Source organism: Panthera leo, chromosome E3, assembly GCF_018350215.1.
Source record: "Panthera leo isolate Ple1 chromosome E3, P.leo_Ple1_pat1.1, whole genome shotgun sequence".
In the NCBI taxonomy this organism is placed as follows: Eukaryota; Metazoa; Chordata; class Mammalia; order Carnivora; family Felidae; genus Panthera; species Panthera leo.
The window spans coordinates 32,069,609-32,096,847 of NC_056694.1; the positions used below are offsets into that span (position 1 = coordinate 32,069,609).

Here is a 27,239-nt window from a genome sequence, read left to right on the forward strand (position 1 = left end):
CACCAAGCCCCCAGGTCTCCTAAGGGTTCCTCTGCTTCCTCACTCTCTGAAGTCCCTGTGAATCAAGGCCCCGGCTCCCCGAGTTCTTTACCCCAGCTCTCCCAATCTACCCCGAAAAGCTATCGGGTTGGCTGGCTTTCAATGGCTCTAGAGGACCCCCTCCCTGGCCGGCCCCTGCCCCCCCAAAGCGGCTGAGTGCTCATTATTGGATTGCCTTTCGAAGCAGCGGGACGACGGAGGCTGCCGTGGGCTTCGCGGGCTGAACTAAACCAGAGAACTTACTTCTCTCTCCTGGTCTGGCTTGGCAAGCTGCCCTGTGAGTGAAATGTCACTGATTGATTTAGTGCCTGATGCCCAGAAAGCCCAGTATTTCTGAAATCTTTATTCCCTATATGTGGTTGCAAGAGAACATGCCCTAAACAGACACTTTGAGCTCCGGCTTCTGTTTTGCTGTTAACCTGTGGACTCTCTTTTTGGCAGGAGTAAGAGATAAAATAGAAATAAGGCTGGACAGAGGAACGCACGCGGCCAGGCCGGCAGGCAGGCGCATGCGTGCTGGGAGGACTGTTCTGCCTGGAGGCACCATGCGGCTGGCCTGTCTGGAGAGCCGCGCTGAGCGCAAGTGTGGGGTACAGGTGTGGGCAGCTGGGCACCCCTTGCCCCACTCCGCTTTCTGGATAGCAACCTGGCAAGGCATTGTCAGGAGCCTTCAACAGGGGCATTCTTGCAGACTCTAAGAAGCGGTTTCCAAAGGAGTAACCAGAAGCGTGGACAAAGATTTCTGTACAAGGGTGGTCATCACAGAGCGAGGCATAGTGCACCAGAAACGACCTAAGCAGCCAGCGTAAATGGCCTGGCTAGGTCAATTTCGGCTAAACTTCAGACCGTCAAGAGTTGAACTGTGTCTCCCCCCAAATCCTCATGCTGAAGCCCTTATTCCTCAGAACGTGGCCTTATTTGGAAACGAGGTCATCCGCAGACAGGAGTAGTTGAGACGGGGTCTTAAGGGGTGGGCTCTAATGCCTTAGGAAAAGGGACGGCGTGGACACAGAGCTGTGCCGGGGACAGCTGCGTGGGAAGACGAAGGCACACATCGGGGTGACCCTTGCAGGAGCCAAGTAGCAACGAGACTGCCGGCCAGCAAAACGCCAGACGGGGGACGTGATTCTGCCATGACAGCGACGGTGTTAAGAACAAAACCCCACAACCCAGCAGCTCTGATCCTGGGCTGCACGTGTGCACAGAGAGGTGCATCCGAGGATGCCCACGGCAGCGCTGCCCGGGAGAGTGAAAATCTAGAAATGACCCAACGCCCAAAGACACCCCCGCACCCACACTGCACAGCCAGGGAAAGGAATGAGTGAAATCTGTACCCACTGACACGGAAAGCTTTTTACTCACAGTGGTGTCCGAAATTTAAGTTGCAGAAGGATAATCAGGATTAGAATTATTTTCAGGTTTAAGAAAAAGTTGGGGGGGGGGTGAACCCACAGCATAAGACAATTACAGATCCATGACTTCTTATCCTAAATCCTTGAGGCCAGACATGTTTTTATTTATTTAGTTAGTTTTTATTTATTTTGAGAGAGAGAGAGAGAGAGAGAGAGAGAGAGAGAGAGAGAGAGAGGGAGAGAGGGAGAGGGGGAGAGGGGGAGAGAGAGAGAGAGAGAGAGAGAGGGGGAGGGAGAGAGAGGGAGAGAGAGAGAGAGAGGAGGGACAGAGAGACGGAGAGAGAATCCCATGCAGGCTCTGCCAGCACAGAGCTCCATGCGGGGCTTGAACCCACAAAGCCATGAGATCATGACCTGAGCTGAAACAGCTTAACCGACTGAGCCACCCAGGCGCCACAGGCCAGATGTGTTTTAAAGCTTAGAATCTTTAAGGGTTAAAGGGCCATGTGGCACACACATATACGTTAAGTCACACCCTTGGCTGGTCTCAGGCAGCCAAAGCCCCAAATATTGCATTTCTGCAAGAAATAAAACACATATATTCACAATAAATGGCATCTGCGACTCTTGCAAATAACTCACAAATAGTTCAAGGCAGATTCCGCCACCAAGTGAGTTAGGAAAAATCTTTTTTTTTCCCCCCAGTGCTGTTTGGGCTTCAGAATTGCAGAGAAGGTTATGGGCACACGCAGAGAATGCAACGGCACACAGAAGGCTCTGGAAGGAGAGAAGCCAAACCGTGGGATGTCTGGGGAAGGGTGGGAACAGAGAAGAGTATTTAAAGGGGACTTAAGTCCCATTTGTAATGATATGATTTTTTCTTCTTTTTTTTTTTTTTTTTTTTTTTTTTTTTTAATGAAGAATCCACTCATGTATTTCTTGGGTGGCTAAAAATCAGGGAAAAAAGAGAAGACACAGATGGGAAGAAAGCGGAAATATTTACAATGCGTTTCTCTCGGGCGGCAGGACTGTGGGGGTTTTTTTCTTCCTGTCCCTCTACGGTTTGCATCGATAATCCTCCACGTTCAGATACGAGCGCACACATGAACAGAGCGGGCCTGCGGTGAAGGCAGGACAGCCGACTGGTGACCGGCCCCGTCCCTCTCTGTCATCGGCAGCTCATCCCCAGGGCCTTGGCGGCCTCGAAGGGCAGCTCTGGGACCCGCCGTCACCACCGCCCCCAGGTCGCTCCTGCTCGGAGACTCTGCGCGCCTCCATCACCGCGAGACACGGCCCCTCCCCGGGGGGCTGCTCACACCCCGGCCACTTTGATTCATCATCTCACTTACTCTCTCTGTCCTTTATTTTTCTGCCCTCGTTGGCCTTTGATTGCTTTTCGGGAGTTTATCATATTGAACTTTTATCCCCTTCCAGGAAACTCTATTCTGTTTTTTCTCTTCCCTGCCACAATTAATAAATAATCGTGAGAGCACTTCTTTGGACAGAAGCACATCCCAGACGGAACTGCCGGACTGTGTCTTTTGGGCCCCTCTGGGCCTGTGAAGGGCACATCGCCTGTCATGGAGAAGGGGCATTTCAGTCTGTCGCCGCACCGGGGGGCAGGGAGGGCGCCAGCGGGGTTCACATTGCGCACATTCCTGACCCTCCAAGACTGCTGTGCTCGCCCGGCCATCCTCCAGGGGGAGGCCGGGCAGGACGAGTGCTGGCCGGGAGGGGGGCACTCAGCGCCGGGGTACAGCCAGGGAAACAGAGTGCAGGGCTGTGGAGACAGGTGGGTTCAAATCCCAGCCTGCTGCGGATGGCCTGTGCGGCCTTGAGCCGCCGTTTCCCGGGGTGCAGTAGGAGAAGGCAATCCCCACCTCACGCGTGGCAGACGTGCACAGAGCCACGCTTAGCACAGGCACTGGCGTGTACCAACTGCTTGCCACACGGGAGCCGGCCCCACTAGATGCTAGCACCAGCCACGGCTCTGAGCATTTGTCTCCGGACAACCTTCACCCCTTTCTGCCACTAGCCCTCATCATCTCTCAGCCTTTGGGATCCGATTTGTAATAAGCTTTAAAAAAATGTTTATTATTTTTGAGACAGAGAGAGACAGAGCATGAACGGGGCGGGGCAGAGAGAGAGAGGGAGGCACAGAATCCGAAGCAGGCTCCGGGCTCCGAGTTGTCGGCACAGAGCCCGACGCGGGGCTCGAACCCACGAACCTCAAGATTGTGACCTGAGCCCAAGTCGGACGCTCAGCCGACTGGGCCACCCAGGCGCCCCGAGGGATCATCTTTTTAAAAAGTCCCTGGAGGAGCTGGACAGAGTGGCCGACGTTTCGTCTGCCGGCACCAGGAAGCGACTCCTGAGCGACGAACAGGTGGTGTTCACCTGTTTTCTGTCTCAAACGCGTAACACAAACTGCTGGCCACTTCAGAGATTTTCGACAAATGCTCGAAGCGGTGATTCTAATACCTACTTTCTTTCCCAGAAGTCTTGCTTCTGAGGTCAGACCACAAACAATAGAGATTTCTGGAAAGGTATGAAATACAAACTTATCTCATAATTTACAGGAAAGGAAAGGGAACAAGAGGCTATTTTACCAGTAAGAGCGGAGTATTTTCTTCAAAGTCAAAAGTAATTGGAAAAAAAAAGGCAAATTTTAGGGAAGAGGGAGGGTGCCAGGTGAGTCTGGATTGCATCAAGGTTTCCAGATTATTCCTGTGTTGTGCGTTCCAATCCGCCTCCCCCCCCCCCCACCAATATCCAATATCTGGACCACTTTAAGGAAAATGCTGCATAAACTGGACCATTTTAGGATGAAACTAGGATGCAAATGAGAGAACCTGGTCTTTAGAGAACGATGACAGCTTTGGGACAGCCTGAGTAGTTTAGAACTGTTTTAAAAAATACGACAGCTTTACCAAGCCATACTTCACACACTGGACAATCTACGCATTTTCAAGGTACAATCCAGTGATTTTTAGTCTACTCACAGAAATGTGCAATCCCACTACACCGCCCCCTTCTAACTAGTTACGGTTATGACTTGTAGCAAGGGGGTTACGAACACATGTACCCCCAGCTCCGCTGAATGAACCTTGCAAAATCCCTCCCACTCACACAGAAAGAGACGTGCTGGGAAGGACCAGGCACCTTCCTGGGAAATAGGGCCAGACTCGGCACCACTCTCATCTGGCCAGGGCAGAAAGTGACAACAGAGGGGAATTCTGTGCCCAAACTGGTGGCAGGCTATCACCCGGACAGCATTGTTTGCATTCTTTGGGGATCTGGGCAGCCTGTGGGCCCAGGCGTCAACAGCTCTCCCGTCTGTGTGGCCTCCTGTCTGGGATGGATTCCTGCCCAGCTCTGCTTCTCCACTTCCTCCCAGGTCAACAACCCTCCCTCGGAGATGCTTTCCTGGACTCTCTGTCCCGGTCGGACCCCTTTGTGGCGTAGTATCCTAGCTCTCAGCTGATGCCTTCAGGGCCCTGGCCATGTTTGGCATCTACGGGATCCTCGGGGCCTGGGAGCTCCAAAGGGGACTGGTCTGTTCAGCATACCCCTGGGTCCACAGTGAACAATGTCTAGCACGTAAAGGGGGTATTGAAGATTTGGTGGTTCCATCCATCCATCGATCTCTCTCTCTTCCTCTCCGTACACCCACCCACCCATCCCATGCATCCTTCCATGTATCCATCCACCCACCTGCCCATCCATCCATCTACCCACCCATCCGTCCAGGACTTCCCAAGCACCATCTGTATGGTACCCCATCCCAGTGAAGCTCCAGGAGCTGGGCAATTAGCAGAAAACAAAACACAGTGTCGGCTCTCTTGGAGCTACAGTCCAATAATGGGCTGGGGAAGGATGGGGTGCGGGGTAGGCAGACAATGAAGAAAGGGAAGACACTGGGAGGAAATGAGTGTTCTGACGAGAACTGAGCGGGACAGGGGTACCTGGAGTGCCGGGAGCAGGGCAGGGCTGTGATGTGCACAGGCTGCTCAGGAAGAGCCCGGAGACAGAGAAGTCTGGGGAACAATCCTAAGGCAGTGAGGACAGAGCCACACAGGTACCTGGGACGACAGTGCTCAGTGCAGGGGATGGAAAGCAGGGCATGCCCGGCCACATCAAGGCTCGGCCACAGGCTCCTGTGGCCACCCTGGAGTTCGTCAGGGGGACAGTGGAGAGGGGTGAGGTCTAGAGGGTCTAGATTGTGTGGGACCCCGGGGGCCACTGTAAGGAGTTTGTTTTTCGAGTGAAATGGGAGCCAGTGATGGATTTAGGCAGAAGACACACATGATCTGACTTATACCTGAAAAGGATCTTTCTAGCTATGGTGCTGGGAACATACTGAAGAGGCAGAGATTGTGAAGGCCAAGGTCAGGAGTCAGCAAACAACATCCTGCAGGCCAAATCCCAAATCAGGCAATGGGCCTGTTTTTCTAAGTGAAGTTTCACTGGAAGTGGCCACACCTGCTCATTTACATATTATACAAGGTGCTTTGGCTGCAAAGGCAGTCAGGCTGTGACAAAGACCGCGTGGCCGGCAAAGCCTAAAATATTGACTGCCTGGCCCTTTAAGAAAAGTGAGCCAACCCCAGCCTAGGAGATGGGTACAGGGGTGGGAGGGACTGGATTCTGACCACATTTCCGAGGTGAGGTGCACTAACAGGCCGGGTGAGCTTTAGCCCTGGAGTGCATGAGTGCTCTGTGTGAGAACTTGTTTCCAGCGGCTGCTTCTTTCCAGCTAAGTATAGGTCATCAGATCCCATGGGCAGCCCAGCCTGGGGCCGATCCCTGGGAATGACGGTCTTCCCGCTCCCAGCGCTGTGGGAGCCCTGGTCAGTTCGGAGGGCAGCCGTAAACACCCGCGCCCTCCTTCCCCGACTTGGAGCCCATGAGCGGCCCCCGTGGCCTCGCTGATGAAGTCCAAGATGGTCAACCCTGCGCAGGAGGTCATTCCCAGGTGGCCTCATCTCCTGCCCCACACATCTCAGGCTGCTTGCGGGACCCACACGCGTACCACGGTTTTCACAGCCCAGAGCCTGCCATCTGCCCAGGATGCCCCGTGTTTAACCTAGCCCATCTGTCAAGACCTCCTTCCAGAACCTTCCTTGCCCTCCAATTCTGGTTGGGCCGGTGCCCCTGTGGGGCTCCCACACCATTGCAGTGAGGCTCAGACTGTGTATTGAGAGCGCGACAGGTGTCCTGAAGTGTGATGAACACCAGCCTCTCCTGAAACCGGGCCCAGGGCAGCAGATGTATCTGCTCCCAAACTCTGAAGGCCCGGGCAGCCCTCACTCGCTGCTCTGATGGGAGAGAGCCGGTCTGGACGCAAGCCCCGCTCTCCAGGCCGTCAATCCATCTCTGTGCTACAGGTGACGGAGCTGGTAACAGGGGTGCATCAGATCTACGCAGGAGGGACCTCGGTCACGGTGGGCCCCATGCCGCACAACCCAGCGGTAAGAGTGCGGTGAGGATGGGCGTATTAAAGAAACGACAATCAGGCCATGGCATTTCACCCCAGGGGTCGCCCAGACTCTCTTGTAAAGCCACCTGAGAGAAATTCAGTGAGATGCCTTCCTCTCTCATAGCGTTCTCAAGACCGGAGGGCTTTTAGAACAAGTCAGGGAGCCTCACAAAACACCAGTGACCCTCTCCTCGCTTTAACTGGGCTGCACCTGGCATGGACACGGGGGCTTTTCAAATGCTGTCAAGGCGATTCTAGAAACGCGTAGCCAGGGCGGGACTCCATGCTGCTAAAAGGCTGTGCTGCTGCCCCCAGGAAACCACAAGGGCGGGTCCCGTGGGCCTCTCCAGCTGAGTGAGGGTGTCCTAGGCGGCTGACTTCCTGACCACCCAGCTGGACAGGCCCACCTGCCCGCAGAGCAAGGAGCTGCCCCAAAGGCCAGGCCGAGCTGAGCAGGCCCCGCTGCCTCTGGCCACAGCAGAACGAGGCCACTCTCCAACCTGAGGCTGGAGGGACGCCCCCGACGCCGCCCGGAGCGCTGGGCCTCTCTCTCCGCTCCTTGGGGAAGGCACTGCTGTGCCTTGTGTGTGCTGCAGTCCTGACCAAGGCTCAGGGGGGTGCTTCCTCTAAGCTCGATGGAGCGGGGTCCGGAGCCAAGCTGAGGGGTTTGCTGAAAAAGTGCTGAGCGCCAGGGATAGGACGGATAGGACGCACTTGCAAAGTATGGTTCTGGGCTTCCAGCTGTTTGCGAATTAGAGGTCGGGAACTTAGAATTCTCGCTCAATGGGCCTGTTGGCCACGGGATCCTGATCCTTCCGGCAGGCCTCTAAGCCACATGAGCGATAACACAGGACAGGGAGGAAGAGTAACAACCAGGACGTGGAGAAGAGGGAGCCCGGCAAGGGCGCGGGCTGGGGTCAGGCGGAGGTAGGCGGGCGCTGGGGACGCTGACCTGCTGTGCAAGTCCAGGTAACCCCCCCAGGCTGAGGAAACTTTGACTGCAAAGTGAGCGTAAGCCTGCCGCTCCCTAGGCTCACAAGGCGAGATAACGATCCCACGGAGCAGGCCTGGTACAGAGTTCGAAGCACAAAAGGTGGCCCATCGATGGCAGCAGCAATGGGGAGCCTGGCCTCTGTCACAGTGATGGGAGCCGGGGAGCGCCCTCACTCTGTGCTCAGCTCCCCTGCACACGCCGTCCCCTGCCTGGAACACCTCGTCCCCGCCCATCCAGTTTGCTCCAAGGAATCCTCCCGCCCTCAGCCCCCACCACGTACCCAGGGAAGCCTCCCTGATCCCCGCAGGCTCCCTAGCAGTGGCTAATCATTTACTGGTACAAACGGATGAATAAGGCCTGTTCTTTTTACCAGACTGCGAGCTCCGTGTGGCAGGGCCAGGGGTGTCTGGTAGGCTCCTGGCTGTTACCTCAAACCCAAGCCCAGCACCTGCCACACAGCAGACGCTCGGTGCACGCAGCCTGAACAACAGAATACATGAAAAGGTGAACTTCATGGTCTTCCACAGAAGCCCATCTTTGGGAGGCCATGATGGCAACGAGATGCAGAACTCCCCAAACTCACATCACTGAAGAGCTGAGCTACACACAGGGCCAGCCCTAGAACCTTCCGGAAGGTCGCCAAACTCTTCCCTGACTGGCAGACCTTAAATCTCCGTTGCAGGGGCCCCTGTGTTCAGCTGGTGCACAAGCGTTTCCCACTGCAGGTCGGCGCCTTATTATTGTTACTTTGAAGCGTTCTGGCGGAGAGCCAGCCCAGGCTGCGAAAAGCAGGAGAATAAGCTGTTAATGCCTCACACCTACTGGGCAGATGTCAACTGGCCCGGGGAAGCCTAGACAACCACTTAGTGCTGCCAGCCAAGCGGAGGCATCTCGGGCTTGATTTATCAGCGCGCCTCCACAGGCGTGCTCAGAAAACCCTTCCCGGCCCGGGAGCGAAGACGGCTCAGGGACCACGCGTGAAGGGCTGAAGTTGAGAACATGGCCTCCGGGCTTTCAAACGTGGCTGTGCCAAGGCAAGCCTAAGGATTTCTTCAGGTCCCCGGGCCCCCAGGAGGATCCCAGGACAGGGGACTGAGTAGGCCGCGGGGTGAGGTGGCCAAGGAGTGGGTTTCGGCAGCACCCGGGACCACTGTGTGACCCGGGGCAGGTGACTTAACCTCTCTGGGCCTCACATCCCTCACACGTTAAGCAGGGATAGTAACAGGGCCTTCCTCCTCCCCAGGCGGTTGTGATCCCCATCGTGGAGACACCTGGCCAGATGCTGGTGACATGGTGAGCCACAGGAAACGCTCTTCCGTGGTGCCCAAGCCACGCAGACCTTTCCACCTGACGATGGCAAAGCACACTGCGGCTTCTTGGAGGTACGACCCGGACGGTCACCTTGCCTCTCGGGACTCGGCTTCCCCCTTCCCCTGTCCTCAGGGCGTTACTGGGAGTGCCGGTGGGAAAGGCCTTCCCGACCCTACGGTGCTAGCTACACACCTCGCGGGGACAGCGCCATCCTCACGAGCAGATGGCACTGGGCCTCTAGGTGGCTCGCCTGTCAGCGAACGCCCCCTCCCAGTGACCTGTGGAACAGGGACGCCCCATTTGTACGTCTGCCTCCCCCCCATAGGCTGCCAGCTGCACGAAGACGAGAACGGAGCTGCAAGGGGTGCTCCGTGCGCAATGGCTGGGAGATGCGCGGTGGCTCAGGTGGCCCTGGCTTTGGCGGCTCTAGCAGGGCGGGCACCCGCAAGCCCCCTCGACTGGCAGAGCCCCAGAGCACCAGCCAGAACAGCTGTGAGTGACCTGTAGGGGCTGGGCCAGCTGCCCTGCAAGGGGCGAGAGCCCCGGCCAGGAGGCCCAAAGTGCTGGCCCGCACCGTGCCCACCCCACCCCCCGAGGGCACAACTTGGCCAGGGTGCTCTAGCCCTCAGGGCCCCGGCCTCTCCTCTTCGATGTCAGCGACGGTTACTTACTGGGGCATCGTGAGGCACCTCACAGGTGCCCTGGGCCAAGCTCCCGCCCTTGGGAGGCAGGTTCTATCAGGAGCCCCGTTTTATAGAAGAAGAAACTGAGGCTCAGGGAGCCTTCCAGAACTTCCTGACAGCAATGGGTCAGTGCCAAAAAAGCTGGGTAGGCTAACTCCAGGGCATGTGCTCCAAACCTCCTCACGGCAAGAACGCCCTGGGAGGGCTGGAGCATGGTTTAAACAGCACGGTGGCATCCACCCTTCTGGCATATAGCGGACGTCCAAATGGTGGTAGCTTTTAAGCTGCTTGAAGCTGTGGGTGTCCCAGCAGGCACGAGGGGCCCCTCTGCCGACCCAGTGGGGACAGAAGTCGCTACGGGGGGCCTTCGGCATCTGCTCTCTGCTAGGGTGGCGTGGAGAGGTCAGAGAGGGCGTAGCGAGCAGGCCATGCCTCCACTAGGCCCCGGGCACTGTTTCAGGAGAACAGAACGCTGCTCTGAGCTGTGGGACATTTTCCTTGGGCATCGGGCTGGAAATCTGTTGCTTTCTTTTCTTATAAGCATTTTTCCAGAACGTCCAAGATTTTATAAATGTCAACTATTTCAGAACATTCTCCAGGATACGAAGGGTAAGGGTGGGAGGAGTGTTTGGGGAGGCTCTTTCCATCAACACCGACTCTTCCTGCCACTGGACTGACCCAATGATTTAGGAGGACCTGTTCCATCCAAGAGGCTGGAGTGCATGTGGTACCCAGTACCTCAGGTTCAACTGTCAGCCTGTGAAGTCAGCATACTCAGAAAGCCACAACAAAGGGCAGCGTTATCTCAGAAGCAACAAAGAACCTTCAAGTCAACTTAGCAAGAAAGGAAAGAACACCCAACAAGAGATAACCTTTTTCTCAGGAAGCAGGTAGAAACGTTACAAAGAACAGGAGTCTGAAACCAGGCTCAGTCTCTCTGGGACCCTGGAGAAGGGGCTTCTGCGTTGGAGTCTTGGTCGCCCCGGCCGCAGAAGTGGGATTAGCGACATGACGGTTTTTACACACTTCTCTCTTTATCTTATGTAAAGCAACTAGTCTAGTACCTAGCAAGCACAGAGCAGGCATTCAATAAATGGGACTCTCATCCTGGGGCCTTAAAAAAGTCTGTGAAGCTACAAGTATACCGCACATGGCAAGCACCTGAATTTTTACCAAACTTGCAAATATTTTCAGAGGAGTCCTTGCAAATCAGAGCCCAAACTTCGTATTTCACACAGCTGAAGCGCCTACTGCCCGAATCATGTGAATTCAAGGACCTGAGTTCATAGCAGGAAGCAATGGAGACAAACTAAAACAATTCATCGGCCCTGCTTCGATGGGCTTTGGGGTATCTTTTGGCGGTCGCTCCGGGGCTTAAGGAACGGGCTGTTTAAGTGTGAAGAGATGTCACAAGACAGCTGTTCCTGCCACACTGGGATAATATTGACTTTTGGCCCTCTGGGAATTTGAGATGTTGAACAAATAATAGTCTGTATGTGTTTCTGGAGAAAAGCACATTCATACAAAATGCCATGGCTGGCCAGCCACAAATAAAGGGAGCTGTATTGAGTCATGGGATGCTGGCTACAGAGAGGAAAGAATCGAAGAAAGTCCTAACCTCAGTGGAGAAGCCAGGAGGTCAGAGGAGAACCTACTGGGGGTCCCATCATACCATCATGTCCTGTCTGGGATGACAAGCCAAGAGGTGGGTCAGCGAGCCCTTGGAGGCCCCCCGCTCGCTCCTGGGAACCGTTTCAATCATCACAGCTCCTGAAGGCCTCCTGGATAGAACACTACCCACAAGCAATGAGGATTTTGCTCGGGCAGAAGTTGGGATCACCAAAATGCCCTCGCGGGCTAAATGAGAGGAGAGGGTTCAGACATAAAGTGAGAGTCCTTGATATTTTGCCTTAAGCTAGCCCTGGGCCTCCCCCTCCCTCCACCCACGTGCTTCATTGGTCACCCAAGTCCAGTTGGGGCCACGGCCCTAGATATTTCTGGACTCACTTCATGGTTACTTACTCCAGGGAAATCCTTGTGCAAGGGTGTGCAGAGGCGCTCGTAATTTGTCAAGGGCAAAAAACTGGCCACAACCTAAACATCCATCAATGGGGGACTGGCTAAACAAACTGGTGTGCCCACGTGATGGATTGCTCTGCAGGAATAAAAGCGAAAGCGGGCACTCTCACGAACTAACAGGGAAGAAAAATCTAAGACACGGTGTTGAGTGAAAATGGCGTTCGTTTATGTCAAGAAATAAAAGGGCAACGCAGTAGGCCAGCACAAGCATAGCACGGAAACACGCAGAAAGGGATATGGAAGGACGTGCACCAAGCTGAGGAAGGGAGAAGCTCTGCAGAAAGACTTTCTCATCCTTCCCAAGGGCAGAGCACCATCTACAGCACAGTTGGGGGGGGGGGGTGCCATCGGAAGGGCTGAGAGCATCTTGGGTCTCTCTCCTGCCCACCCCCTTCTCCTCTGCCTTTCCTGACTCCAGTAAAGCAAAAGCCAAGCCCCCTGCCTCCTCGCTCCTTGGCCTTGGCACCTTCAAGGGCTTCCTACTGCTTCCCAAGGTAAAATTTCAACTCCTCAGCAGGCAGAAGCCCTCAGGCGCTCTGACCCCACTGGGCTTTCTAGCCTGTCTCCCTATCACTGTCCCTCATTTGCGAGTGCTCTTTCTCTCTCAAAATAAATAAACTTTAAAAAAAATTTTTTTTAATTAAAAAAAAGGGGCACCTGGGTGGCTCAGTCAGTTGAGCGTCCAACTTTGGCTGAGGTCATGATCTCACGGCTCGTGAGTTCAAGCCCCGCGTCGGGCTCTCTGGTGAGAGCTCAGAGCCTGGAGCCTGCTTCAGATTGTGTGTCTCTCTCTTTCCCTGCCTCTCCCTCACTCATGCTCTGTCTCTCTCTCTCTCTCTTTCTCTCTCTCCGAAGTAAATAAACATCAAACAATTTTTTTCAAAAAAATGCCAGCTCTTCCTTCATCTGTCCCCCTTTCCCTTCTCTCCCTGGTGGTCCCCTACCTGGGCCCTAGGGGCTGCCACGCTCTGAAGAGGCCACGAAGGAACGGGCAGAGAGGAAAGGGACGTGTGGAGGACCCAGTGACTCCCTCCTCTCTGTGAACACTCAGCACTATTCTTGTGTCCCATGCCAGCCTTCTGCTCTGGTTCCTCTCACCCTTAGGAGGGTCCCCGTGAAGTGACAACTCTCGTTTTAGCCATCTGCACACTCAGTGATGCCACTCGGTTGGCACCTCATGCTCTTGGGTCCCAAGGCAGGCACCATGACTGGGTCTTGGGAAGTGGTAAAGTGGTTCTCAAACCCAGTTCCAGGGGGGACCCTAGGGTTCCCTAGGCTAGTCAGAGACATTTTCAGGCAAACATCAAACCAACGTGGTCTTTTTCCAATTCCCAGCTAAAATTAAGGGCCGGGGTCTTCTCTGTTTCTGAGTTTTACCCCACAAACGAGCCTTTGATCCTCATCATTTGCTATCACTTGTCTGTTAATGAGAACTTGCAGTTGGTAAAAACAAATGACTCAGCAGCAAAAAAACAAACATCCATAGAAGAAAGAGGCTCATCAAGTTTCTTCACATAATTTTATGGATTTTTCCTTCGGACGCAGACCCCTGCATCCACAGAATACAGTCATGTTTTCTACTGGTTTCCATGCTCCTGGCCCACACGACTGAATGGAATATAATAAAAGTTCTCAGAGTTCCCAAAGCACAGCTGGTTCCCAGGTGTTCTGCCCCTGAATAATCTTCAGGACTGAAGGCTTGGGCACACGGAGTGGGCCAGGCACTCTCCTTCCCGTGCTCAGGTTTCCTTGTCCGCAGAGTGACCGACGGTGCCAGCCTCCCAGGCCCGGTGTGTGGGTCAGCGAGAACTAAGTGATGGCAGTCAGTACCATGGGGGAGCGGGCACGTGCTGGGCTGGGGCGCTGGGGACGGATCTCCCCTCTTCTCTGGCCCTGGCTCTGCCTCCAGGAGCTGTGGGACCCTGGCACATCACAGCACCGGAATCCTCCTGGCCCTTCTGCAGGAGGCAAATTCTGCCCCTGCGTTTTATCAGTACCTGATGACAAGCCTTTCTAAATGAGCAAATCTGTACAACTGTGCTGTGTCTTTGGGACGTGCAGCACAGGGAGCTGCTGGGTGATTAACTTCGTGCAAACTGATTGAATGCGTAGAGAGCGAACCTATTATTTGGGGTCCCAAGGGTCAACCGTGACTAATAACAATGACAATAAAAAATACCGAGAGCCTAACCTTCACTGCACACCGCACACGCGTGAGGCATCGTTCTGGGCACTTAGGTGAATTAACTCCTTTCATGCTCATGACAGCCTGATGAGGTGGGTCACATTTTCATCCCCGCTTCTTTTCCCCTTTTTAATTGCGGTAACACACACATACCATAAAGTTGACCCTCTTAACTATTTTTTAGTGCATAGTTCAGTAGTGTTAAGTACACTCATTTTTTTTTACACGAATAAACAGGTGCTGGCCCAAGGCCACGTAACGGGTAGAAGGTGGAGGGAGGACTTGAACCCAGACTGTCTGCTCCAGGGATGGGCTAAGCCACCTCCTTCTGCTGACCCTTACCCGGGCAAACACTGCTGCTGAGACCAGAAACCCATGCCGGACAAACGGAAAGAACGACGGGCAGGGACGCTGGATGTGTTTCACGGACACCTCAGGGTAGAGAAGTTTAGTGCATCTTGTCTCTTCTCGGTCCTCTTCCACTTTTTCCAGCTGCCCTACAATAAACGCTCGGCTCGTCCTAGGAAGTCTGACAGGACGAGGAACCGGCAGGAGCCGCGTCCTCCAGGGCAGGCACAGGCGTGGGCCGACGCGCACACACAGGCACTCGGCTGTGCCACCGGCTCTGACACATGCCCGCCCATTCCCTGCTGCCAGCGAGGCTGCCCCTCGGGGGCCCACCGGGACCTACGGAAGCCCAAGGGCAGAGTGAAGCCGGGGCTTGGCCTCCTCCCACAGCATCCTGCCCAGGCTCTCCGCTCTCTTCTCCACGAGCAAACGGAGCGGCGTTCCCTTGGGTGCACAAGGCTCCTGGGCACACGGTTGCTTTGACAGTCGGAGGTGGCCAATGACCCCGAAAAGTGAAGCAACACTCAATTCTTTGGAACTCTTTCCTCCTCCTGCCTCCACCCCCAGAGAGGCTCATCTGGGGCCCGAGGCTGGGTCCGCCCGCTGCGCAGCGTTTCGCAAGAGGGCTCCTCAGACACCGAGTGCTAGTGTGTGCACTGGGAAAGCGTCCAGATCTTGGGGCACGTTCCAGGTGAGGGAGCCTCGTGGGCCCTGACTCAGGAACGTGGCTCCTTCAGGGCTGTGTGCTCCCAGCTGCACAACGAGCTCACACTCCCTCTTCGCGGCTTCCCCGGGGGCTCCAACAAGAGGCGTGGAAAGCAGGGACCCTAGGACTCAGCTCAGGGATGAGTTCTGAGTGGGACCTGATCCCCACACCTCCGACCCAACCACGCAAGGGCTGCTCTCTTAGAGACCTCTGCCAGAGAGCTCTGAAGAGAGCTCAGATCCTGATTTTACACAGGCAACATTTTTAAGTTTCAATTCTGCTTTTTGCTCTTGATAGACTGGGAACAAATAAATCTATGCCATGATGGGGTCTTTACGCGGCCCCAAGCTCTACCCAGTTTGGAAGTGGTGGTTGTGGGGGGTGGGGGGGGAGCGTCTTTCCAGACAGCTGCTTTGCAGGTTTATCCCTGATGCGAGGCGGGGCTTGGAGTGTGTGAGTGCTGCGCATAAGATGGGAATGGGGAATGACCTGTCTATGCCAGGGCCGCCCGGCAGGCCCCTCCCTCTCTAATGGGGGTCTGTCTTGCCGACCTCTGGAGACAAGTGGGATTTAGAAGCAGCCAGTGCAGGTACGGCTCTCAGCCTGCCCTGTGTGAGCTCCGCAGCCTTGGTCCAAGACTTGGTTTCCCGTATGTAGAACAGGGCAAGCCACACCAGCTCCCAGCATTATCCAGAGCACGGAATTAACACATACAGAATTAACACGGAATTAACTGTGCCTGGCACAGTAAATTCTTCCGGTCAAACTCTACACTATGCTCCCAGAAACAGATGATGTTTTCTGCTCAAAACACCCAGAGCAGGGCGCCTGGGTGGCTCAGTTGGTTAAGTGTCCAACTCTTGACCTCGGCTCAGGTCATGATATCCCGTTTGTGGGCTTGAGCCCCGCGTCGAGCTCTACAACTGGCAGCGTGGAGCCTGCTTGGGATTCTGTCTCCCTCTCCCTCTGCCCCTCCCCCACTCACGCTCTCTCTTAAACTTAACACACACACACACACACACACACACACACACACACACACACACAAAGGTGTGAAGGTCAAAATGAAGTTTCTGTAAGTCACTGACCCAGTGGCTAGAGTCTTTGGCCAGGGATCCGAAGGCTCGGGATGGGTTAACAGGGGGTTGAGAAGATTGGAGGAAGGTGCCAGGAGGCTCTCCTTCCTGTGTGACTCCAGAAAGGGCGTTTCTTTTGCCTTGGGGAGCCGGGAGGAGAGAAGTGGCTCCAGTTTTCTAATCGGAAACAAGAAAAATAACAGGCCTAAAAAATTAGTTTCTGGGAAACACTGTCATGAGATGACATTAGCACCTAGTACGTTATCCCAGGAGAGGAGGAAGGACTGAGGTCTATGAATTAAACATTGATTTTTTTTTTTTTTTTTTTTTGGCTGTCAGTTGGAGGCTTCGTGGTCAGCGCGGCTGGCTCTGAGCACACTGCGATCTCTGCGTTCTCCCTCAGTTACTCAGCTGCCAGAGGCTGGCTCTGGAACTAAGCTGCCTTTCCACAGAACTATTAAATGTTCTGGGTCAGTGACCGATAGGGCCGGTTTGTTTGCCTTTCATAAAGATAACACTCGTGGAAAACGCTGCACTCCCCCTGTGCTCAGGGATTTAAATGTTTGCCCAGAGACAAATGGTGGCCTGGACCCAGCAGGGACAAGAAGTAGGGACCAGAGAGGAAAGTGGGACGTCCCTGGTGGGATGAAGTCTGACTCTGTGGCTGGCATCCTGAGCCACCACCACCAACTGATGCAGGTGTCAGGGCCGGGAGCAAGACAGCAACGCCCCTGCCGCAGTTCACGGTCTGATGGGAAGACAGGACATTGAACAGCTCATCCAGCCCAGCCTCCATCCACCAATCCACGTCCCCGCCCGCATTCGACAGTCACTGGGCACCTGCTCACTAAGCATCGGCGGTGGAGGGCAAGACGAACAGTGCCCCGGAGCCTTCCAAGCCAGCGCGGAGCAAGCGACACAGCCGGGAAGACAAATGGGTCCACTGCAGTGGATGGCAAGGGCTCGGGAGGCCGTGGGAAAGGCATTCTACTCCGACAGAGATACCCCGACGGACTGCAAACAGGTGTTCAAATAAAAACTTCCACGTGCATGCTCGCAGCAGCACCGAACACACTTGCCAAAAGGTGGAACCCAGCCACGTGGCCGTCAACGGCGCGAGAATGGACGAATGAAAAGCAGTCTGTCCACACGGGGGAAGCTCGGACACACGCTACCACGTGGAGGAACCTCCACGCAAATGTGATGCTCAGGGAAAGAGACCAGACACAAAGGGCTACACACCATACGATGTATACGAACATCCAGAAAAGAGCAGTCCATAGAGCCAGGAAGCAGAGCGGTGGTGGCCAGGGGCTGGGGAAGGGCGAATGGGAAGGGAGGGCCCAGGGGAACGGGCATTTATTTGCGGGGGGATCAAGGTATTTTGGAACTAGCACAGGTGGTGGTGGCACAAGACCATGAACGTACTAAGTGCCACTGAATCACACGCTTTCTTTTCTGTTATGTGAATTTCACCTCAATTAAAGAAAACCAGCTGTGCCTGGGGGCAGGGGAGGCCCCTGAGCAGGTATCTGATCAGAGTCCTGAGCGCTGAGAAGGAACCAGCCGTGCTGTGTGTGGAAAGATGCCCTTGCGGTCTAGTTTTGGACACCCTGCCTCCCTTGGCAGATTCTGGCAATCGGCGGTCTCTGAGGGCTGGTGGGACAAGGCCTCGAGGGCACCAACGGTGGAGGGCCGCCCCTCGAAGGCAGACTCTAGATCTGGTCACGCCTGCCCACCGGGACACACTGTTTGCTGATGACCGCCCCCTGCCCCGGCCAGGCGGGCACCCACGCCTCTGCCCTCGCAGAGCTGAGCTGAGCTGAGCTGAACCTGCCGCAGGGGCGAGGGCCAGGAACATAAAACCGGCCAATAAATAGGATTTGTGATTTCTCTCCGAGCCCAGTGGAAAAAGAGAAATATACCAAAGTGGCTAGTCACCTAAGAGCCCTGATTTATATTCTACTTTAGTATCTCTTCCAAGGAAATGGAGGGTGTATTTTCATTAAATATAATCATTTACAGCTGGTAAGGGGGAGACACACAGCTCTGTGACCATCACCTGGCCGGCAGATAAAATGGGAAGGGTGGCAAGACAGAGTCAGCCCCTCTGGCAGTCACCCAGAACTGTTTTCCCCATTGTGAAGGATCCCCTCTGGGCAGGAGAGGAGTGGGCATCCCACCCAGGTTTTGCAATCATGTGGCCCACGGCAAGGGACACAGAACAAGACCATTTCCAAAAGGTGGGGGGTGGGGAGACAGCGCTGCACTCATGAGCCCGGAGGCGGCCGTGGCGCCACGGCATCAGAGGCCAACCCAGGCCATGCTTCGGAAGCCCCCCTCCGGCCCCACCCCTTGGCTTCTGAAAACTTCCAAGGGTGAGGGCGACGAAACCCGGCTGATGCGCAATGGCTCCAAGTCTATTGTGTGGGTGCATGTGCCCTGCCCGGGGGGAACATCTCGTTCACTTTGGTGACAGAAATTAAGCGGGAGAATGCTTCCGATCTTCCGGGGTCTCGGTTCCCTTGTGTCCCTTGCTTAGTCCAAGCGCCACAGACCGAACCACCCAAGGTCTATATAAACTATAGCTCTTCGGGATCCTCGATATTTTTTTTACGGGTATAAAGGGGACCCGAGGCCCAAACTCTGCAAAGTGCTGACTTCAAGGAGCAGCAGGGGCCGGTGTGGCCGGGGGATGGGTGGGGTGGGGGTGGGGGGTGGTGGGATGAAGGAAGCTGGGTGGCTGCGTCTGAGAGGCCAGCTGGGGCCCGTTTCACAACCACCACGCAGGACCAGAGTGAGAGATCTGGGTTTTGTTCCAAGTACAACCGGAAGCTACCGGAGGGTTGTAGGGAGGGGCATGATGTGATGTGACTTATGTTCTAGAAAGATCCCTCTGGCCGAAGGGCAGTGGTGAGGGTGGAAGCCTGAGAAGCTGAGGATACTGCTCCGCGATCTAGGGAGAGGGCAGCTGGCTGGCACAGGGAGGTGTCTTCTGGAAGCAGAGCAGGCCAGCAGGGGTGGGACGGTGAAGAGGAGGACCAAGGATGATTCCAGATGCTGGGCGGCTGTGGGGCAGGCTGAGACAGCCAGTGGTGAGGAGGGGAAGGGTGGGGAGAGCTCCCCTCCCTCTCTCTGAGTCACGCTGAGGCTTGGGGATCTCACTTGCTGGTCGGGCCACGAGGGAAGGGAAGGCCGCGAGGCCTCTCTACCCAAGGGCCCAGAGCAGCTGCCCCCAGGGCCACATCTGTGAGAGTGTCCCCACTCCCCACACCACACCCGAGTGGCACTTCCAGAGGCTGTCAGGGGACAGATACAGGGAAGGGGCGGAGGGCCAGCTTTGGCAGCTACCTTTGACCCTCCACAGTCCCAACTGGCTCTACCTTAAATACCAGACCCTGGGGCCAGTAGCAGGGCAGTGGGCAACCCCCCCCCCCCCCCCCCCCCCCCCCACCGCTGGGCAGGCCCAGGCCACAGGAGACAGGCCCATACCCCCAGCATTGGATGACCTCACTTCTCCCTGAGAGCCCAGGGGGGGTAGGAGCACTTGGTAATAAGTCATTGTAAAGCGTTCTGCAAACAAGAGAGATGATTATGCAGATGCTGAAGAATGTGACACTTGGCTCTATTTATTTATTTACACTTGCCTTGTCCAAATAGGAGTGAACGGAAGTAATGCCCAGGTTTTTCTTTTTAACCTGTTCGTTCCCAAGAAGAAACCCAAATGACGCTAAAGAAATTATTTCTTCGTGTGATGTTATATGTCAATTAGATCTCAATTTAAAAAATCACAAGGCGGTGCTTATAGAAATGCTATAATAAATTACAACTCTGTGGAAAGAAAGAAAGAAAGAAAGAAAGAAAGAAAGAAAGAAAGAAAGGAAGGAAGGAAGGAAGAAAGAAAGAAAGAAACGATTTCCTACCAAGGCAATCTACATTTAACCTAGACTCATGGCCATTATTTATGTTTACTTAGCAACCATCACTACAGAACATGACACAGCCTGAACAAGCTTTGACAAAGGACCCTCCAGACCCTGGAAAAGGCAGCATCACGTCGCATTTCGTAGCTGAAAACAAAAGCAGTTGTCACCATCAGCCTTAGAGACTAAGACGGGTCTTAAGAATGAAAACGGTCCAGGCAGTGGGTGGCAGCATGAGCCGGTGCACTGTCCCAGAGCACATGTTGGGACTACCTGTGTCAAGACGAAAAGCCTCCCCTTGGACCCGGCTAAGAATGTGTCCCACAGACAGTCGAGATTTGCACACTTCTACCGAGACCCCCCAAGGATGTTCAATGACACTGGAGGAGCAAAACGATGGAAGTGACCCAAACACCTGCCAATACAAAACGTTATGAGACATGTTTCTGGTCCAGCCATGTGCTAAAATAACATGTAAGAGTTCATCGTCACCTAGCATGAAGTGAATCTATGTGCGTTGACGTGGAACACCAAAGTATCCGTGAAAAAAGGCAAGGGGCAGAATCACATAGATGGTATGACTCCGCGTGTAAAAATAGACCAGAAAAACGTGTATGGCATACAAACGAACATTTCTGGAAGCACAGGCAAGAAACTGTTCACAGTGATTACTTCTGGGGGCAAAGCTGACTTATTTCTCATTTTATCACGTCCTGTTTATATCTTAAAATACCACATACTTACAACGTACATATTTCTAAAATGAATTAATGCAATCAAAGAACGAATATAGAATAAATCATGGAGCAGAAGGAAAACAAGGACCCTGACTTGGGACAGGTCCCGATCGCTGCGTTTTAAATCAACAACTCATCTTCCATCAATAGCCGCTTTTGAAAACATTCTGCAACATTTCAGTGCGAGTTCGAAACCCTAACACGCTTGCAGGGGGCCGCCTGGCCAACTTCGGGAAGTTCTGCAATCAAGAGCGAGGCTCTCTTTCGAAGGACTGGGTGCACGTGGACTTATCTTAGACACACTGGAACAGGAAGGGGAGAGGCTGCCAGCCCTTGGGAGGAGCAAGCGGCACTCGAACTTTCTTTTCATGTTTCTCTTTTCTGGGGAGATGAGCTCTGGAGGAAGTGGGAGGGGTGCTCCCAGCCCCCACAGGGAAGGCCCTGGCACAGCCCTCTCTGTGCTCTCCTTTCTTCAGGGGTTGGAACAGGAACCATGCACACGGCCTCGCTCGTCATCCCGCCTGGAGAAGGAGAGGACTCCCCCACGGCCTCATTACTAACAATCTGAGCATTTCCAAGAAACTCCCAAGAAAGCTCTCAGTCTTAATTCTGAGAAATTCTTCCACATCCCCAGAAAATCTCTGGAAAACCAAACCCAGGCGGCAGAACACCAAACAGAAAGCCAAGATTTATTTCTAGGGCTTGTGTTGCATCTTGATCTATCCTTTGACGAATTCTAAGAAACGGGTACTTCCAGCCGCCCGGATTCCGACACGGGAAGGGAAGCTTGCTCACACAGACTCAACGGACAAGGTCCCGGAACCCTGGGGCGGGGGCGCGAGGCGGCGCAGTGTCGGGGCGGCTTACCTGGCACCTTGTCCACGGACGCGAACACGGAGCGCTGCACGGTGGGGTCGCTGCTGCCCCGGCGGCACTGGTCGTAGAAGCGGAAAGGCAGGTGCTGGGAGGAAGAGGAGCCGAGTCTAAACCCCAGGACGTCGGTCGTCGGCTGGATCGGGAGGTCCAGGAGGGCTATGTTCAAACAACACCGTGGTTCATGCTCGTCACATGGGCCGGGGGTGTAGATGCTGGGGCCGCAGCCGGAGCGGCCGCGGCCCCTGCCGGGCACATCGCATGGATGGCGTCAAGCAGGCGGCCGGCGGCCTCGAGCTGGGGAGACCGGCGCGACACCGAGGTCCTGCCTGAGCTCAGGACACAGCCGGTGCCTCGCGAGGGATTCAGAAATGGACGCTGGCCAGTGTCCACCTCGGACCCTTGGCTTCCACAGGCAAAAAGACCCTCAGCGAGGCTTCGCTGCGGGTACGACTTTAGACCCCAAAGCAAACGGGGCCAATTCTGCCCTGAAAGTTCAGACACGTACACGCGCACGGGGAGGTGCGTGTGAGGGAGAACATATCCGCGCGTGCGCCTGTGTATTTATGAGTTTGTGCTTATCTGTCACGGTTGCTATCTTCCCTCCCAGAAACAAATCTCATGATAGAGCAATTTGGAGGGGCTTTTTAAAATCAATTGAAGGCATACCCGAGGCGTTCATTCTAACAGCCACTTTACGGCATAATTCTCAATTTTCAGATGAAATATTTAGCCTTCGTGCCAGCGCTGAGAAATTGCTTTACATTAAAAAAAAAAAAAACAACAACAACCCTCTACAAATAAATCTTAAGAGGAAGGACGGAATGATTTAAGTCACTTTGCACATTACAAAATGCTTCTGTAATGATTTCATAGGCCAAGTTTCAGCTAAGCGAGAAAACAAGGGACGCATGGGACACAGGCCTGTGCAAATCAACGGAGCACGCACGGTAAGTAACGCAATCCAGAGCGTCCAGAAACCCGGCCCGCCAAGGGTTTATTTTTAGGTAATCCCTTTAGAAAGCACCCCTCCTCCTCCCTCACTGGGCTGGAACTGCTCCCAGCAGCCACACCAGGATGACCACTGGTGCTCAAACTGAAAGGCGTTGGTGTCTGGAGAACGGCTATTTATAATTTGGGGAGTTGATAGAATGCCTGCTCCCCCGGGGGAACGCCGTGCCATTGGCCCTGGTGAACGGAATGCCCTCGGTACAGAGCCTTTATTTCTAAGAAAGCTCGGGCCTTACTGCCCAGGGTGGCGCAAGGCCTCATCACACGTTCACCACAGCCCCTGTGAAACGGACGACTTCCAAATTTAGTGCTGGGTCATCGTGGCGCCCTCACCAAGCAGGGCTGCCTCTCAGGAGAGTTGGAGGGAGGGGGCGAGGGATGGGCTTTCAGGAGGAAGTTCCGCACCGGGCTTCTGTCAACCAGCTGTGCGTGTGACTTTGGGCAAGTCAGAGAGCCTCATTTACTCTTCTGTAAAATGCACAGGACAGACCCTCCTGATCTTATTAAGGGTTAAGGATCCAGAGTAGCAGAGGAATGCCCAAGCCTTTTGTACACGTAAGCTAGAAGATTCCCGTGTGTGGGAAGTGAACAACTGTCCCAAAACGACGCCTGTCTGTTCAGGGCCTCTTGCTCGTTCGGGGAGGGTTCTCCTCCCCTCCACGTGGCCCTAGAAACTCTCTAGAAATCACACACCTGGGAAAGGGGAGAGTCTGAGCAGATCCTCCGTTCTGTCACCACAACACGAGTAACTCCTCTAAGCCACACGTGTCCTCCCCTAGCGGTCAGCGTGTGAGCCCGAGGGCCCTGGGGACATCCGCCAGGGCCAGCCACTCACCGGCTATTCTCTGCATCTTCATGCGCCTCGCCTGGATGCGGCCCTTGGCCAGGCGCTGCTTGGCGATGATGCAGCGGATATGGTCCGAGAAGACGAAGGTGGCCTGGAGGATGGGGAAGGGCTTGGAGTGGGGGCTGGACGCAGGCTTGTGGATGGTGATGTTCAGGGCGCGGCTGTCGTCCTCCACGCCGGTCACCTGCATGTCCTGTGGGGGAAGTGGCAAAAGCAAGGGTATTCGTTACGTTCGGGAGGAGGGTGGCGGCTCAGAAGCCGTGGGATCCGTGTCTCATCAAGAAAGCGGTTCCCTGGCACTGACTTGGTCAGAAGAGCACACGACTCTTCGTCTTGGGGTCATGAGTTCAAGCCCTACGGTGGGTGTAGAGATTACTTAAATAAATAAATGGAGAGGTTTTTCTTTTTAATGTTTATTTTTGAGAGAGAGAGAGAGAGACAGAGAGAGCACGACTGGGGGAGGAAGGGAGGGAGAGAGAGACACAGACACGCACACACACACACACAGAATCCAAAGCAGGCTCCAGGCTCTGAGCTGTCAGCAGACAGCCTGACACGGGGCTCGAACTCACAAACTGTGAGATCATGACCTGAGCCGAAGTTGGATGCTTAACCGACTGAGCCACCCAGGCGCCCCAATAAATAGTTTTTAAAAAAGAAAGAAAGAAAGAATAAAAAAGAAAAGAATAGAAAAGGAGTTTCCCCAAATTCCCCCAACTCTGCTTTTGCCCGAAAAGAGCAGCCTCCCAAACCAGACCAGGCCTCGCGAACAGGACATGGCAGGCAACACAGGTGCTCACGGGGAGCCCGCGCTGGCTGGGACCCTGCCCCCAAGGACATGGGCTTGCTAGGGAATAAACGGGTGCACTGGCCTCTCCAAGAGACCTCCAATAGCCGGACTGTGGCAGTCCTTCCTCACTTCTGAAAATACTGGAGACAACAACCCAAAATGCCTGTCGCCATTGGCCATGGTCTGAGATACGCGCACTCATCTACTGACCAGCTTCTTCCTGGCTTCTTTTCAGAAGGGGGGGATCCCTGACACCCACACGCACGTCTCTGAAGAATTTCTGGTCCCTAACAGAGAATGCTAATCTAAGAAGGGACAGGGAGGGCCACTCAGCAGGCAGTGAAGGAAGCTGCATTTGAAGGGTGTAGAAGAAACTCGCCCATAGCAAGCGTCATAAGGATGAATCCCTCTAAAACCTCAGAAAGGATTTTCTGTATAAAGAATCTGCGTCACACAAGAGTTTGAGGTGATGCAAGATAAAGGCACGAGGCGAGACAGACGTGGAAGTCAGACGTGCTGGAGGAGGTGGGGAACATGAGCTAAAAAGGCTCACGAAGTACGACGGTCGCTGTTTGTGGGCATTAAATCGGGCACAGGGTCCTTGGAAATAGTACCTGCCTCAAAATGTGGCAGATTAGATGGGGTGTTCCACATTTAAGGCGGAGAACCTGGCACACAGGAGTGGCCTGACAAGTAAGTAGCAGCTACTGGAAGGCGACCAAAAGGAAAGGTTGATGTGGCTTTCGTCGTCTGACGGAGGACACGTATTAATCCTTCGAGGGAGAAAAACACTTTCCTGACACTCAATTCTAAAGGAAATTGATCATAAGTCTAGATACGTAAGACGTACTAAGTCACCTAACGGACAACCTCTTACAGGGTAGTCTTTTTTTTTTTTTTTTAAATGGAAGATTCTTCGTCGAGTTTCTCGCATCCCCCTCTGTAAAAGACCTTTTTTAAAGGGAGAGATCTTCAAAAAGAGGAGGCTGGGGAAAAGGTTGCAACAGCATCCTGAAACATGTGGGCGACTCCCTTAGAGAGCGGGATGCTGACAGTGGGTCACACTGTGCAGAGGGGGGAACGCAGGTCAGCCTGGGCGAGACCTTGCCGGCGACCACGCACTGCCCAGCAAGGGAACGGCCTGCCTTGGAGCAGGGCACGTCTCGGACCTGGAAGGTTCTGCTGCATATCTGGGGACGGGGCGGGGGGGGGGGGGAGGGGTGTGTGTGTGTGTGACAGGGGGTGGGGACTGGAAGGCTGTTTTCAACACTGCTGGTTCTTCCTTTCATTCAGTTATGGAGCTGACATTAGTCACCTGCCAATAAGAAAACCCACAAACCATACGAAAACCCACGTCCCAACTTGCGTTTGGCGACTTAGAGCCCATGCCTCCTAGAAAAGGGGTGAGGACGAGGCCACGCTCCTAAACTGTCAGTGGCAACAATCGCTTTAGAGAGGAATCTGGCAGCGTCTATGAACGCTGAAAATAGGCACGCCCCAGCTTCTTGGAGACCGCCTAGGGAAGCCCTCGCTTGCACGTGGAAATAAGGACGGTTCTCTTCGAGGCAGCATTGTCTGTAAAGGTAACGATCTGGCGACAGCCACGGGGCACTGGCTAACTGTGCCTCAGCTCGGTCACACAGCAGTGAAAAGAACATCAGAGAGCCTGCACATAATACGCGGTCAGCTCTAAGACATATATCTCCTGGGGGGGCGGGGGGAGTTTAGAATACGCTCAGCGTGACACTATTAAACACACACACACACACACACACACTCTCTCTCTCTCTCTCAAGTACGTGTTTATAAACAGCATGTGCGGTTATATTTATATGTGCGTTTATTTATATGTGCAGCAGCTCTGGAAGGCCCATACTGATAATGCAGGAGAAAGTTGAAGAATTGAGGGTTTGGGTCAAAGCACACTTGACCCTTATCTGTGCAGTATTTTCACTTTTTTTTTTCAATAACAATCTGTTCATGTAGTCCTTGTGTCATCAGAAATTAACCGTAGAGACAGATGATTCGTGTGTGTGTGTGTGTGTGTGTGTGTGTGTGTGTGTGTGTGTGTATGTGTGTGCACAGCCAGCCAAGAAGAGCTCCCAGGCTTCCTGGCCATCATACCTGCAGCAGGCCTGCGAACTTGACCACTCCCCAGCCAAGCCTGGACACATCGGGTTCCACTAAGCTCATCTGGTAAATATCGACAGCCAGGAATCGCTGGACCATCCCGCCATCCTTGGTGATCACGGTGCACGCGATCAGGTCACTGTTGTCTGTGAACAGGGAGAGGGAGAACAAAATGAGGGGCAGTCCAGCGGCCCAGTCTGACGGAGACGGGCGCTCAGACTGACTCGCTGGGCGGCAGCGTTTGGCGGGCAGAGTCCAGATCTGGAGGCACACACACACCTGAGACTGAGGCCCTCCCCTGAGTCTCGCGGGGCGACCTGGGATGATGCCCACCCCTCTCAAAGTGATGGCTGAGTAAGGTACGTAAGGCATTATTAGTACAATGTTTACCACGCACCAGGCGCTCAAACTGTAGCTAAGAAAACTCAACTGAGGATCCTGGTAACGTTTCAGTGCTTCCTTGCAGACAGATGATGGGTGGCAAGCTGTGACGGTGTTTGCCTGAATTAAGGGAAGGCGCAGGAGAACAAGAGTGCCCTGCTTGGTTCTAGAACTGTCGTACTTCCAATCTGGTGTCTGGCAACTGAGAGCTGACCTTTGTACTAGATGCTGTGTGATTCTGGGCAAGGCACTTGGCCCCTGTGAACCAGAGTTTTCCATCTGTATGATGGGAATA

General features: G+C 54.3%; 1 protein-coding gene across 10 annotated transcripts in view; it reads right to left on the reverse strand.

Annotated features, from left to right (window-relative positions):
* The window catches only part of CLEC16A (C-type lectin domain containing 16A), a 201,831-nt gene that overhangs the window by 27,422 nt on the left and 147,170 nt on the right, over positions 1–27,239 (reverse strand). For all 10 annotated transcript variants that reach the window (XM_042921638.1, XM_042921640.1, XM_042921637.1 and 7 more), the window contains exons 19-21: positions 26,558–26,709; positions 23,632–23,836; positions 21,780–21,944 (exon numbers count right to left, since the gene is read on the reverse strand). In XM_042921638.1, coding sequence (XP_042777572.1) covers positions 21,780–21,944; positions 23,632–23,836; positions 26,558–26,709 — 522 coding nt within the window. The remainder of the gene's footprint in view (positions 1–21,779; positions 21,945–23,631; positions 23,837–26,557; positions 26,710–27,239) is intronic.